At 64.2% G+C, this 14,313-nt stretch overlaps 2 protein-coding genes across 2 annotated transcripts; both read right to left on the reverse strand.

The window, feature by feature from the left end:
• Positions 1-958: 958 nt before the first annotated feature.
• SPAG5 (sperm associated antigen 5) lies at positions 959-9,897 on the reverse strand. Its single transcript, XM_059487244.1, has 24 exons — positions 9,800-9,897; positions 9,541-9,642; positions 9,018-9,331; positions 7,098-8,540; positions 6,825-7,017; positions 6,230-6,322; positions 5,987-6,121; positions 5,587-5,706; positions 5,256-5,348; positions 4,984-5,118; positions 4,756-4,849; positions 4,594-4,687; positions 4,421-4,502; positions 3,849-3,982; positions 3,396-3,561; positions 3,055-3,244; positions 2,871-2,942; positions 2,603-2,726; positions 2,218-2,329; positions 1,937-2,017; positions 1,708-1,851; positions 1,485-1,559; positions 1,218-1,298; positions 959-1,136 (listed from the first exon to the last, which is right to left on the reverse strand). The coding sequence occupies exons 1-24, from the start codon at positions 9,821-9,823 to the stop codon at positions 1,029-1,031; spliced, it is 4,209 nt and encodes a 1,402-aa protein (XP_059343227.1). The 5' UTR covers positions 9,824-9,897; the 3' UTR covers positions 959-1,028.
• A 450-nt stretch (positions 9,898-10,347) lies between these two features.
• On the reverse strand, positions 10,348-13,924 carry RSKR (ribosomal protein S6 kinase related). The gene is made up of 12 exons (XM_059487107.1): positions 13,857-13,924; positions 13,561-13,770; positions 12,813-12,896; positions 12,668-12,736; positions 12,457-12,526; positions 11,694-11,801; positions 11,519-11,559; positions 11,395-11,422; positions 11,157-11,246; positions 10,997-11,085; positions 10,817-10,927; positions 10,348-10,726 (listed from the first exon to the last, which is right to left on the reverse strand). The coding sequence occupies exons 1-12, from the start codon at positions 13,911-13,913 to the stop codon at positions 10,505-10,507; spliced, it is 1,179 nt and encodes a 392-aa protein (XP_059343090.1). The 5' UTR covers positions 13,914-13,924; the 3' UTR covers positions 10,348-10,504.
• Positions 13,925-14,313: the final 389 nt, after the last annotated feature.

Here is a 14,313-nt window from a genome sequence, read left to right on the forward strand (position 1 = left end):
CCCACGAGCCACCCACGCACCCGGGACATGCGGGCACAGCCCCAAACATTTCCCGGTAGATAAATCGGTGCCAGCGCCCCACGTGTCACGGCACCCGCCCCACACGGCTGTGGCAGAGGGCAGGGGAAGGTGATTTCATCCCCCTTGGGCAGGAGAAAGAGGCCATTAAAAACCAGAGCACTTGTTGGAGTGCTGCTATTTTGGGCCATCGCAGGGGAGGGAGGGTGCCGTGGTCCCCATGGCGGTGGGGAGCATCCTCGGGGTCAGGAACACCGGGAGGGGGATCCCGCAGGAGCTGCCCCCGCAGGGAAGAAGGGAGGTGAGGTTGGAGCTGTGCTGGGAGCTGGGGAGCCCCTAAGGGAGCCCCCCCTCCATGCAGCAGCAGCGACCAAGGGGGGTTGGGAGCAGGAGCTGGCAGAGCTCCCAGCACTGGCTGAGCCATGGGATGCTGCATGCTGGAGCCAGGCTGGGAGGGGGAAACATCATCGTGCAACAGGCATGTGCGTGCCCACAGCCCCGTGATAGGGGTGCAGGATCCAACCTCTGGAACCATCCGTGATAAGGAGAGGAATCCAACCTCTGGAACAAGTTTCATGCAACAGGCTCGTGCCCGCAGCCCCGGGATGGGGTGCAGGGTCCAGACAAGCCCCTGCAGAGCAGGGCAGGGAGGGAATCTAGGGCAGGAGGAGGAGCAGGGAGCAGGGGAGGGAAGCTGGCTCAGCCCGGGCGCTCTGGCTGCTGCCGGGGCCGCGGGGTGGGAGCCTGGGGAACGCGGGCCCTTATTGAGAGCAAACACTGGCACAGAGCAGGGGACATGTCCCCCGCCAAGGAGAGGCCCTGGGGTGGCAGGGAGCTGTGCCCACAGCCCCGTGACGGAACAGGAGCAACCGGCACAGGCTGGACAAGTTGTCCCCACCCACAGCACCAGGAGCTTCCTGAATGCACACAGCAGGCAGGGTAAAAGCCAACACAACTTTATTCAATAAATAATTACAACATTAACAACAGGAAAGGTTTCAGGCTACAGGCTATAGCGGCTCAGCAGCTTCCTTGCTGGCTGGCTTCAGGCCCAGGTAGCGCAGCAGGCTCTGGAGCTCCTGGCAACCCAGAGCCACCTCAGGGAGAGCCGGCAGGACCTGGGGACAGCAGCAGCAATAGTGTTTGGGTTGGTGGTGTTGCAGTCACAGCAAGGGTGAGAAATAAACTGTAAATCTCACCTCTTTTATCTTCTCCTGCATCTCCTCATGGGTCCTCAGCATTTTCTGGGTATGGTGGAACTTCATTTCCAGCCCTCGGACCTATGGTGGTGGGAAATGCCCATCAGAGCTCTGCTCCAAACTTGGGCAGGGACGAGCCCAGAAGGGAGAGGGGACCCCTGCCCAGGTAAGGAGGGTTGGAACTAGGTGACCTTTATGGTCCCTTCCAACCCAAACCATTCTGATTCTATGACTGGAGCCAGGACAGCCCCTTGAGGCTCCCCATACCTGCTCCAGGTACTTGTCAGTGAGCCGTATGTTCTCATCCTCTTTTTCCACGAGCAGCAGCCGCAGTTTATCCACCTGCAAAAGGAGCAAGCCCTGCTGAGATCCCTGTGGGGGAAAGCTCTGAAGTGGGGGACAGGGTGGGAAGAGCAATGTCTGCAGAGGTCTCCTTGTGCATGGTGGGGTGACAGGAGGAGCCCTCAGCCCTGCAACTCCCCGGCCTCACCTCCCGCCGCAGCATGACCCGCTCCTGGACGTAGGCAGTGTCCACCTTGTGCTCCTTGCCCCTCATCTCCTCCCACAGCACCTTGGCCTCTGTCTCTGCACGCTGGAGCAAGCGCTTCAACTCGGAGACTTCTGCTTTCAGCCTCTACAGGGGAAAAAAGAGATGCTGGGAGGGGTCCTGTGCCCAGCATCCCCCCAGGGTGCTGCCCAGCCATGCCCCCCTCACCCACCATCACTTCCCCACTCTTGTCGATGAGTTGCAACATCTTCTCTTCCTGCTGTTTCACCAAGTCCTGCAGCTCCTTCTCATTCTGACAGGGAGGAAGAAGCAGGGTCAGGCAGTGGCCAGCCCTGGCCACCCCCAGCACCCAGAGCGGGTTTTCTCATGTTTGAGGAGGTCAGACAAGCCAGGAGCACCCATGGGGCATCACCAGATTCTCCATGTCCTAGATCAGCGCCCGTCCCAGTTCGGCTCTGCCCTGGGGTAAGCGCTGGCCCACTTCTGGCTCACCTCCAGCTTGGTCCTCAGTGCCTTGTTCAGCTGGGCAATGGTGGCAGCCTGGGCATCCACCTTCTCCTGGCTCTCAGCTGTCACTGTCTCCAGGCGGAGCTGCAGGTCAGAGCTGGGAGAGGACAGTGGTGGTGAGAGTGTGGGGACCACAGCCAAGCACAGTACCAGGTACCAAACCCCTCCTGGGCATGTCCCTGGGCCCTTGGTGAGAGAAGACACCTGGTCCAGCCCAGCCAGCTGGAAAAAGCCCATCTAGCCATGAGAGGAGAGGTCTAATCCAGGGCTGGACAAGAGGCAGACTTAGGCAGGCTGCCTGCAGGAAAGGCCATGCCCAGGACAGTGATGCCCCTGCCCAACCCTTGACACAAGCCCACTCTGAACTCACATCTCTGTCTGCAGTGCCCTGAACTCGCTCTGCTCCAGTTCCTGGATGCGGGAGCTCAGCATGGCAAGGCTGGAGACCACAGCTCTCAGCTCCTTCACGCTCTCCAGCAGAGTGTCCTCAGGATCTGCAGGCAGGAAAGAGCCCAATGAGCAACACAGAGAGAACATCAACCCCAGGGCACACAAAGGAAGGTGTGCCTGCTCATCCCTCTGCACAGCAGCCCTGCAGCTTCAGAGCAGGGTCCCAGACAGGGTGACAGCCCCAATACCTATTGCCTTTGACACAGATGCAACTTTGTCCTTGGCAACTCTACTCCCACTTCTGCTGGTTTCATTGGCATCTATAAGAGGAGAGAACAGCAGCTGTGCCCAGCCCTGCACATCCCCCAGCACAGGAGGGAGCAATCCCCATCCTGGGACTCCCCAAAACCCAGAGAGGGGGTGCCAGCTCACCTTTCCCTGCCACAGCTTTCAGGATGCTGCCCACGAAGGAGCTGCCAGCGCGGTGTGGGGTGTGGCACGCCGGGGTGTGGAAGGCCGGGGTGCGGAATGCCGGGGTCCAGGCACGGCGCGGGGTCTGCCAGCCCGGGGTGCGGGGACCGGGGGTCCAGGCTTTGCTTCTCGATGGAGCATCATCATCATCCTTCAGAGGGGAAGGAGAGCACAGCACCAGAGTGCAGCTTGTGACTGTCCCAGCAAGCACAGGGTCTCAAAGCCATGCTATGGAGAGCCACCAATGTGTGACCCTCCCCAGGCCATCCTGTCATGCTTGTCCCTAGCACAGGGCTCCCTACCTGCTCTTCCAGAGCAGCCTTGAGGCAGTCAGCGAGCTCCTGCAACCGCATCTTGCTCTCCATAATGTCCGTGGAGCACCAAGAAACTTTGTTCCTCTTTGTCTGCAAGTTTAGGAGCTCGGCCTTGGTGCTGTCCAGCTCCTTGCTGAGGGCAGCCTGCTCTTCCCTGTGGGATGGCACCAGCCTCAGCAGGAGCAGCATTTCCCTTCCTCGATGTGGGATGGGGACATGCCTGCCTCTCACCATGAGCCAGCAATAATGCAAATCCCACAGATTTAGGCAGCTTCCCTCAAGATGGGATCTGCTGTCCTTCCCCATAGCCTCCTCCACCCACCTGGACCACCACACTTAACTGGTGCAGCAGTGGTCAAAATGTCCCCTCTGACACCCCAGGAAGGGCCTGATTTCCCAGAAACAGAGGGGTTTGAGTGGAGCTGGTGAGTGGGGCAGTACCGCAGGCGTTGGTGGGACTCCATCAGCTCCTGGTGCTGCAGGACACGCTCCTGCAGCGTGGCCAGCGTGGAGTTCAGCCTGGCCTCCACCTCCAGCAGCTGCGTGTGGCACATTTGGTTCTCCTGATCCAGGAACTGTAAGAGGGTGGGGAGACACAGCTGTGAGCAGTCAAGCAGAGACCCGAAGGGGTCCATTGGGACCCCCAGCACAGACCCTGCCATGCCTCAGGGCGCTGTTTCTAATCAGGGGCAGCTTTATCCCAGCAGCCCAAACCCCACAAACCAGTTTACTGGGGACATAGGAAAGACTGAGGGACAGCTCCATGCCTGCAGGGGAAATTTATCTCCAAGAAAACTATCTCCAAGAGCTGCCCAGCCCCCTCCCTGGGAATCCCTGCCGAGCAGGATGAAAAGCTGCGCTACGTGCGGGATGTCAACTGCCCTGACGAGCTCATCCCCCTCCGTAGGAGGGCTAATCCCGCTCCTGGCCATCTGCCAGCCTTCCGGAGAGGAGAGGCCGTGATGGGGGCCCGGCAGCGCGTGATGGCGTGGGCAAGGTCAGGCAGCTCCTACCTCCCGGCACTCGGTGGCCTCCCCCAGCTCCTGGCACAGCTCCTGGCGCTCCTGCTGCAGGGAGTTCCTCTCCTGAGCCAGCCTGAGGGGATGGGATGGGATGGGATCAGGGGGTGCTGTGTTTTGGGGGCCAGAGGTGGGATGGGGCTCAGGATATAAAGGCTCAAACCCACTGGGCCATCTCTTCCCACTGCTTCTCGTTCTCCTGCTGCAGTGCATCCCGCTCCTGCTCCACGTGGGCCAGATTTATCATCACAGAGTTCAGCTCTGCGAGGGACAGAGCTGTCAGCCAGGGGGACAGGGGCAGCTCCAGCCCCCACGTCTCCCACCCCTACCTTTGCCCAGGCGTGAGTTGGCCACTGTCAGCTGCTCCAGCTGAGCCTCTGTGTCCGTCAGGGTCACCAAGGTCTTCTCCAGCTGGCAGGATGCCTGTGGAGACACAGTGCTCGCTCTGGGGTGCTCTTGGGGTGCTCACCTCCCCATGGGGTGTTCTCACACCAAGGGGTGCTCCAAATCACCGTGCCTCAGACACCTCACAGCACTGAGAGGAGGCACCCCTGTACCTCCTCCTTGGCTTGAAGAGCTTCCTCTGCTTGTTCCCGTGCGGCAGCCAGCTCCTCCAGGCAGCTCTGCAGCTTGCCAGGCACACGCTCCAACAGGCCATGGGTCTGGGACACCAGGGCCCTCATCTGCTCCCGCTGGGAAGGGAGACAGCACCAGGCAGAGCTCAGCATGGCACTGCCATGGCACTGTCCTGCTGTGTGATCAGGGACAGGTCATGGCACCCAGGGCACAGAGCCCTGGCAGGGCTGAGCCCCCACTGGACACTCCTCACCTCCTCATCCAGGGCCTTCCTTTCCTTCTCCAGATTTTCAAAGGTGACATCTAAGAATTCTCGGAAAGACTGTGCCTCGGCAGACAGGGATGCCTGTAGGGTAGGAGGAATGACTCAGAACTGCTGTGGTAGAAAAGCCACATTTAATGGCCATGCAGGAAGACAAGTACCAGCCCTGAGGCCAAATCTGCAGCAGCTTCCCAGCAGCAGCACCAGAAAACCTCTGGTGCCCCCAAGCCCATCACAGAGCATCACCCAAGCTCAGGATGTGGCAATGCCCTTGCAGCCCCAATCCATCGTGGGTAGCTGGGGATGGCACCACACTCAGTACCTGCAGGTTGATGGCTTGGGCCAGTAGCGTACTCAGCTCTTGCTGGGAGGCCAGGCTCTGGTCACGGGCACTGATCTGGGCGCTGGCGTGGGCACAGAAAGCCTCCAGGAACAGATATCCCTGCAGAGGAGAGGATGCTGCTCCAGCCACGCTGTCACACAAGGGGAGACTCCCAGGAGCCCTCCCTGCACCAGCCTAGGACTCCTGCTCCCAGGGGGGCACAGCCCGTGCCAAAAATAATCCAGAGGGCTCCATCACACAGCCTTCCACATTGGGATTGTCTTCCTCTGGGATGCCGGGGAGATTCTCATCCCCAGAAATGGGTGGAGATGCAGGATGACCCACCAAAGGCATGAGGACAGCTGAGACTGCCTCGACCCCACAGCAGCTGCCCCCTCACCTGATCCTTGGCTTGTAGGGCTTCATCCACTCGCTGCCTGATGGCATCCCGCTCTTCCAGGCAGCTCTGCACCTTGCTGGGAGCACTCTCAGGCACAGCCTGGCACTGGGACACCACGGTCTTCTCCTGCTCTCGCTGTGGGAGGTGACAGCACCATGAGACACCAGGTACAGCTGCTGTGAGTGCCAACAGGTCTCCCAGAACCCAGGGGAAAGGGGAAGCAGAGGGATGTGTGGAGCTCACCTCCTGCACCAGGGCTCCCTGCTCATCCTGCAAGCTCCGAAAAGCGGCATCCGCGAGGCCCCGGAGCAGGAGGCTCTGGCTGCTCCAGGTGCTCTGGGGAAGGGACAAGGACACTGGTCTTATGGCAGCTGGCACAGGCAGCACCAGGGGAATATGTGTGCCCAGTGTGGCTGAGATCTGGCACACTCATGGCCAGTGGCACCCAGCTCCAGCTGCAGATCCCACTCCACTCCCCACTGCCACTGCACAGCCTCTGCTTTCCTCCACAGCTCGAGGCAGCGCTGCCTCCAGAGCAGAGGGCACTTCACACCAGCCCCGCTCCACCCTGGGGCCAGCAAGAGCTGGCCAGCCATGACACCTCCCCTCCTCCTGCCACGTGCACCAGGGATGTTTCCCCCGCGAGGGTTCAAATCCAGCAGACTCAGCGGGTTGATCCAGGCATGATAATGCAGGACCGGGCGCGTGATGCAGCAGCCGCGCTTTACTTCCACTCCACCAACCCAGACGGGGTCACTGCTTGCCAGCGGCACAAGGACACTGTCACGGCACCGAGGCTGCAGGGGACAGGATGGCATCACCTCAGAAAGGCTCTTACCCCTTCGGGGTGGGTGGTGTCTGTCTGTGTGAGCACGTCCCTCTGTCTGGCTGGCCCCGCGCCAGGCCGTGGCCGCTGGCTCTCCTGCCAGTCACGCAGCTGCAGCGAGAGGGCCTCGATGATGATGAGGGTGCTCTCCAGCCTCCCCTCCAGCTCTGCCCGTGGCAGGGTCTTCAGCTGCTCCCGGGGACAGCTGGGGACAAAGAGAGGGTCTTAGGGCAAGGACAGCGCCCACAGGTGCCACAGCCAGGTAGGGCACGTTCTCATACTTACTGCCAGAGCAGGGAGTCTGTTTCCGCAGCGCTGTCCTTGGCACAGGGGAGGCTTCCCCTGGATGTGTTCACACTCCTGTCCCACATGTCCCGAGGGGTCATGAAGGTGCCGGTGGCCATGGAGAGCACTGGGGTCATGCTGGTGCCCGTGGCCATAGAGGGCACTGGGGTCATGCTGGTTCCAATGACTGTGGTAGGCACTGGCGTCGTGCTGGTGCCAGCCACCACCGTGGGCACAGGGGTCATGCTGGTGCCAGCAACCACAGTTGGCACTGGGGTCGTGCCAATGCCAGCAACCACAGTGGGCACAGGGGTCATGCTGGTGCCAGCGACCACAGTTGGCACTGGGGTCGTGCTGGTGCCAGCGACCACAGTTGGCACTGGGGTCGTGCTGGTGCCAGCGACCACAGTTGGCACTGGGGTCGTGCTGGTGCCAGCGACCACAGTTGGCACTGGGGTCGTGCTGGTGCCAGCGACCACAGTTGGCACTGGGGTCGTGCTGGTGCCAGCGACCACAGTTGGCACTGGGGTCATGCCAATGCCAGCAACCACAGTGGACACAGGGGTTGTGCTGGTGCCAGCGACCATGGTGGGCACAGGTGTTGTGCTGATGCCAGTAACCACAGTGGGCACAGGGGTTGTGCTGGTGCCAGTGACCACGGTTGGCACAGGGGTCGTGCTGGTGCTGGCGACTGCGGTGGGCACAGGGGTGACACTGCTGCTGGCATCCTCCTGTAGCTTGCGGAGGGGCAGGCTGTGCCGCAGAGATTCCGTCAGGAGCGAGGTGTTGAGGGTCTTCTCCAGCCACACCAGTGGCAACACCCAGGACACAGCACCCAGGGTTGATTCAGGTGAGGTGACAGGGGTGACAGTGGCTTCTGACCCAGCAGGCTCCAACCCACTTTCCTTGATGGGAGAGAGGCCAGGTGGGCTCTCTTCTGGGGGGACAGAGGTGGGGAACTCTGCTCCCTCAGGGGTGCCTTGGCAATGCAGATGATCAGCACTCCCATTTGCAGATGGGGGCTCCGAGGCTGCAGAGCTGCAGGAAAATTCTGGAGGTGCTGCTCGCCACCTGCGGAAGGGAGTCTTCTGCGGAGTGGAGCTGGTGCCAGGGGGGCCTGGGGTGCAGGAGGCTGTGCTGGCATTGCCAGGGGACCCAGAGCTGCACAGGGGTAGAGCAGAGCTGCCTGGGGAGTTTGGGTTGCAAGACACTGAGCTCATAATGTTGGGGGGCCCTGGGGTGGTGCTGCCAGGGGATTCCAGAGTGCAGGGCCCCAGGACAAGGCTGCACATGGTGCTGCCAGGGGATTCCAAGATGCTGGCCAGTGGCATGGAGCTGCGTGGGGAGACTGGCACGGTGTTGCCAGGGCACTCTGGGGTGCTGGATCCTAGGATGGAGCTGCACAGGGAAAGTGGAATGGTGCTGCTGGAACGCACTGGGGTGCTGGGAACAGGGAGGGAGCTGCACACAGAGACTGGCACAGCGCTGCTGGTGGGCTCTGGGGTGCTGAACACTGAGATAGAACTGCACATGGAGGCTGGTATGGTGCTGCTGGGGGGCTCTGGGGTGCTGAGAACGGGGATGGAACTGCACACAGAGACTGGAATGGTGCTGCTAGGGGGCTCTGGGGTGCTGAAAACAGGGATGGAGCTGCACACAGTAACTGGCATGGTGCTGCTGGGGGGCTCTGGGGTGCTGAGAACAGGGATGGAACTGCACACAGAGACTGGAATGGTGCTGCTAGGGGACTCTGGGGTGCTGAAAACAGGGATGGAGCTGCACACAGTAACTGGCATGGTGCTGCTGGGGGGCTCTGGGGTGCTGGACACTGGGATGGAGCTGCACACAGAGGCTGGCACAGTGCTGCTGGTGGGCTCTGAAGTGCTGGGGCCCAGAACTGGACTGCACAGAGGGGCTGACACAGCGTTGTCAGGGAGCTCTGGTGTGCTGGACACTGGGACAGGACAGCCAGGGGCCTCTGGGCTGGTGCTGCCGGAGGCCTCCAAAGAACCAGGAACAAGGGTGGCATTGCTGGGAGCTTCAGAGGCACCAGGCTTAAGGATGGGAGTCCCGAGGTCACGGGTGGAGGTCCTGCGGGACTCCAGGGTGCAAGGCACTGGGGTGGTGCTGCTGGGGGGGCCCATGGTAGCACTTCGCGGGGCTTCTGGGGTGCAAGGCACCGTGGTGATGCTGCTGCGGGGGCCCCGGGCACAGGACACCGGGGTGGCACAGTCCTACAGGATATTTTAGGGGGAAAAGGGGGTCAGGGCAGCCCTGCCCTTTCCCCCTGCACCCGCAGCCATTCGCCCCAGTGTCCCCATTTCCCCCATGCAGGAAATACGCCCGTCATTCCATTGCGCCAGCACCATCTGCCCGCCCAACATCCGCGGTTCCGGGACTCCCCGTTACCCGGCCCGTCCCGTTCGTTATCCCGCACACCGACCTTGAGCCGCAGCCGGCGGAGCAGGGGGGTCAGGCTGGTCCGGTCGGCGCCCGACTGCAGCTGCAGCTCCTGCAGCGGGGCGCGCCGGGGCCGCTGCTGCGCCTGCCGGGGAACCGGGGCGGGGGGGTCACCGGCGGCAGCACCGGCAGCTCCCCCCCACCACACACACACAGATACCGGGAGCGCTGCACTGCACCCGCCGCCCCCTCGAGGACCCACCGGAACATCCAAACCCAACCCCGCTCCGGCCCGCACTCACGGCGGGGGTCTTGGCGCGCCTCATGGCCCGGCAATGCTCCCGGTATCGGCCTCGACTGCGGCTGCGGTAACTCTCAACCTCGGCCCCGCCGGGTTGGGGCTGGTCTCGGTCCTGGTTCCCGGTCCGGGCCCGCCGGGTTGAGGTTTTAGGGCTGGTCTCGGTTCCCGGTCCGGCCCCGCCACCGCTCGCGCGCCGCCGGTTTGAAAACCACGCGCGGCTCTGATTGGCTGCGCCACGCGCGCGTCACCCCGCGCGGCGACCGTTGGGGCATGTCCACTGCCGGTGATTGACATGGGATGGGCGTGGCTTCATCCATTGGCCACGCCCCTGCCGCACGGCACAGCTCCGGTAGGGACAGACGGATGGGCAGAAGGATGGGCAGGCGGATTTAGCTCCTCTTGCATCGCCTGCCCCGGGATAACCATCCCACAGACCTGCCCCAGCCCGCCCCGAGGGAGGTTGTCCGTCCCCGTTCCCCCGCTCCGGTGGTCCCGCTTTGCCCACCACGAGTCAGGGCAGCACCGCAGCAGTGCCCGCGGCTCTCGGGTTTATTGCTCCCGCGGGGAGAGGTACAGAGCTGAGGTACCCGGGGAGGAGATCGGGGGGTACCCGGGTGACCCCTTGGGGACCCGGCCCAGCAGGGTCCGACCCGCTGCCGGGGTGGGGATGTCCCTGAGCGATGCCGAGGGTCCCAGCCGTGGTGGCTCAGCCAGGCCAGGGCCGGTCCGGGGGGGCGGCGAGGTCGTAGTCAAAGTCGGCGAAGGTGGCGGGGTCGGGTGGGGGCTGCTCGGGGGGTCGGGGGGCCACTGCCACCACCACCGGGTCCTTCTGCAGCAGCTCGGCGTCGAAGGCCACCCCGCGGAAGAAGGGATGGCCCTGAAAGTGGTGGAGGTAGCGCAGGCGGTACAGGGGGTTGTGGCACAGCAGCTGCGGGCAGAGAGAGGACAGTGAGAATGGAAATCTCGGCATCCAGCCCAGGGCCCAATGGGGATCCCAAAATCCGGGCAGAAGGGTTACCTCGGCGAGCAGCCGGGCCAGCTCAGGGCTGAACTCGGGTGGGCTCTCGTAGCTGCTCTGTTTGACACGTTCCAGCATGGCCACATGGTCCCCCGCTGGAGCCACGGGGAACTGGGGGAGCACAGAGTGAATTCAGGGTCTCCCTGAGGTGTCCCTGTCCCCCCACTCTGCAGTCCTTACCTTCCCACTGGCCAGGGCAAAGAGCAGGACTCCCAAGGACCACCAGTCGGCTGCATGGCTGTAGGGCCCCCCACTCAGCACCTCTGGGGCTGTGGGGGGAGTGGGTGAGCACCTGGGGGTCTGTGCCCCCCAGCACAGCCCCCCAGAACAACCCCCTTACCCATGTACTGCAGGGTGCCACAGATGGTGTGGGCTCGCTCACCCCACTGCAGGTACCGGGAGAGGCCGAAATCAGTGAGCTTGAGGTGCCCTGTGGGGCCAGAGGGTGTCCCCATTGACAGGATGTCCCCATTGACAGGGTGTCCCCAAGGATGGGGTGTCCCCATTGCCAGGGTGTCCCCATTCACAGGGTGTCCCCACGGATGGGGTGTCCCCAAGGCAGCGCCACAGGCTCTTACCTCTCTCATCCAGGAGGATGTTCTCCATCTGAAATGAGACAGGCACTGAGGTGGCCTCTCCATGCTGGGGGTTCAGAGGCCCCCCCCACCCCATCCTCCAGCCCCCAGCCCCACTGCCACCCACCTTGACGTCTCTGTGCATGATGCCCAGGTCGTGGAGGTACACTGGGGACAAAACAGAGCCATCAGTGCCGTGTGTCCCCTCCCAGCACAGCCACCCCGGGGGTGGCTGACCCTGCTTGCAGGTCTCTGCTGCTGGGGACACTGGTGGCTGTTCCCAGCTTGGGGGCGTCACTCACCCAGCACCAGCACCAGCTCGGCGGCGAACAGGCGGACGGTGGCCTCGGCCAGGCAGCCAGCTGTGCGCCACAGCGCGTGCAGGTCCCCCGTGCTGCAGTAGGTGCACACTGCGGGGACAGGTGACAGGCCTGAGTGGCACCAGGGACACTGGGGTGGCACGGTGTGCAGAGGGGTCAGACACTGGGCTGGCACAGGGGTGCAGGGGGTCTCTGGAGCCATGCACTGAGGTGGTGGAGGTGCTGGGGTTATAAAGGCAGCAAGGTGGCACAAGCACCTGGAGCACACGCTGGCAGCAAGGTGGCACAAGCAGCAGGGCAATAGGGGCACTGGGTGACATACTGAGGTGAGAGGGATGAGTAAGATGACATCAGCACCAGAGCCCTGTGGGCACTGGGAACACACAAGCACCTGGGACCACACAAGGTACCAAAGTGACCAAGTGGTCCTTGGGGGTCACACAGGCACCGGAGCACACAAACCGCAGGCACTGAGGTGACACAGCCATCAGGGCCAGGCAAGCACCAGCACTGGGGTGCTCTGTTCACCCCCACACTGGTCCCTGCCCCGCCGTGGCTTGTCCCCATCCGTGTCCCCATCCGTGCCCCCCCGCAGGCCGCGGTGGGTGCGGGTTGGAGGCGGCAGCCGGAGCGCCGGGCTGGCCCCGGGGCCGCGGCGGGGGGAGCGCGCAGGGCGGGGACACGTGTGCGGGCGGCGGGGACACGTGCGCGGGCAGGGGGGGCCCGCGGGCAGATGGTCACTCACTGATGAAGAGGTGGCGCTGGCCCTGCCAGCTGTCCCCCAGCCCGTGCACGAACGGGTGCCTGACCTGTCTCTGGGGACACAAAAGCGCACAGAGTGAGCGGCCCCCGGGCAGGGGACCCCGCTCCTGCCATCTCCCATCCGCAGCTCCTGGGGTCCCCATGGCCGCCCTGAACCCCTTCACGGGCTGGAGTCCCTCCCGGCCCCCCCTCACCTGGATGCTCACTTCTTCTTTGCACTGTTTGAGGGTGTCACGGCGCAGCACCTCCACTTTGGGCACAACCTGGGGGGCGAGGCGCTGTCAAAGGGGGGGACAAGGGCAGGTGGGAGCACCCAGGGGCCCCAGGGGCAGCACCCACCTTCACGGCGCAGACCTTCTCCCTCCCACAGTCCAGCACTTTGAGGATGGTCCCGAAGGAGCCTTTGGCCACGAAGCCCAGGATCTGAGGGGAGGAACGGGCTGAGCACGCCATGGAGATGGATTTGGGGCGCTCAGAATGGGGTCCGGCATGGGGTAAGGTGAGGGGCACAGAGCACCCAGAGCAGACCCTGGGGACACATGGGGACCCAACAGAGACCGCAGCAGGATTCATGGGGACCCAGTATGGAGCACAGGGACACGGGGGACAGGGACACGGGGACACCAAGGAGGCAGCGGTGGATTTGACAGAATGCACAGAACCCTGCGGGTCCTCGGTGGGATGCCACGCTCCGGTGGGGTGCGGGGGAACGCCGGTAGAGCATACCGAGACCCGGTACGGGCACCTGGCGGCGGCGCGGATGGAAGGGGAGCCGGCGGAGCGGCCGGGGACGCCGGTAGGATGCGCAGGGAGCCGGCAGAGCGTGCGAGGGGAGCCCGGTGAGGCAGCCGGCGATGCCGGGATGGCGGCGCGGGGTGCACGGACGGCACGAGAGGATGCTCAGGGCGCTGGGGGACCCCGGTAGAGACGTGCAGGAAGCCCGGTAGGACGAGCAGGGACAGCGGTACAGGGTGCGAGGGGACCCGTTAGGGGACTGCCGGGGCGGGATGCACGGGGGAGCACGATCGGGGATCCCGTTCGGATGCAGCGGGACCCCGTTCGGAGGGTGGGGGCTCCGGGACGGCACCTTGAGCTGCTGCTGGCGGGCGGAGGGGCGGACGGGGAACTCCGGCAGGAACAACGAGACGAGCTGCGGCAGCGGCCACCCGGGCAGCGGCGGCTCCTCGGCGGGGCCCCGCGGGGCCAGGGCGAGCCCCGGTACCGGCACCGGGACCGACACCGGCACCGACCCTGCTCGGCTCAACAGCGCCCGCACCCACGAGCCCACGGCGCGGCCCTGCGGAACCGGGGACAGCGTCAGCGAGGGGACCCCGGGGCGGGGGATGCCCGGGGGATCCCCGGGGCTGATGCCGCCGCACGCACCTGGGGGGGCCGCACCGGAGCCGGGGTCGGGCCGGGGCCGCTGCTCGTCGCTCCCATCGCGGCGCCGCCCGGCCGCGCCCCGGGCCCGGTCCCCGGTAATCGCCGCCTTACATAACCCCGCCGCCCCGCCCCGCCCCGCCCGCCGCGACCACCCCCCGCCCCGGGGCTCGGCGGCGGAGCTGCTCCTTGCACGGTGACATCCACCCGTGACTGATACCCCCCCATCAGGGACCCCCACTACACACCGGGGGGCTGCTCACCCACCCAGGACTGATCCCAGCCCCTCTCCGGGACCCCCGGGACTGATCCCAGCCCCACCCAGGACCCCCGGGACTGATCCCAGCCCCTCTCCGGGACCCCCTCATTGCACACTCTGCGGCTCCCCCTTTAACCTTTCCTTTTCTCTTTACACCCTACATGCTGCAGCCCTGAGGGGATGCCTGCAGTCCCTGCAGTC

Source organism: Ammospiza nelsoni, chromosome 21 (genome assembly GCF_027579445.1).
Source record: "Ammospiza nelsoni isolate bAmmNel1 chromosome 21, bAmmNel1.pri, whole genome shotgun sequence".
Classification (NCBI taxonomy): Eukaryota; Metazoa; Chordata; class Aves; order Passeriformes; family Passerellidae; genus Ammospiza; species Ammospiza nelsoni.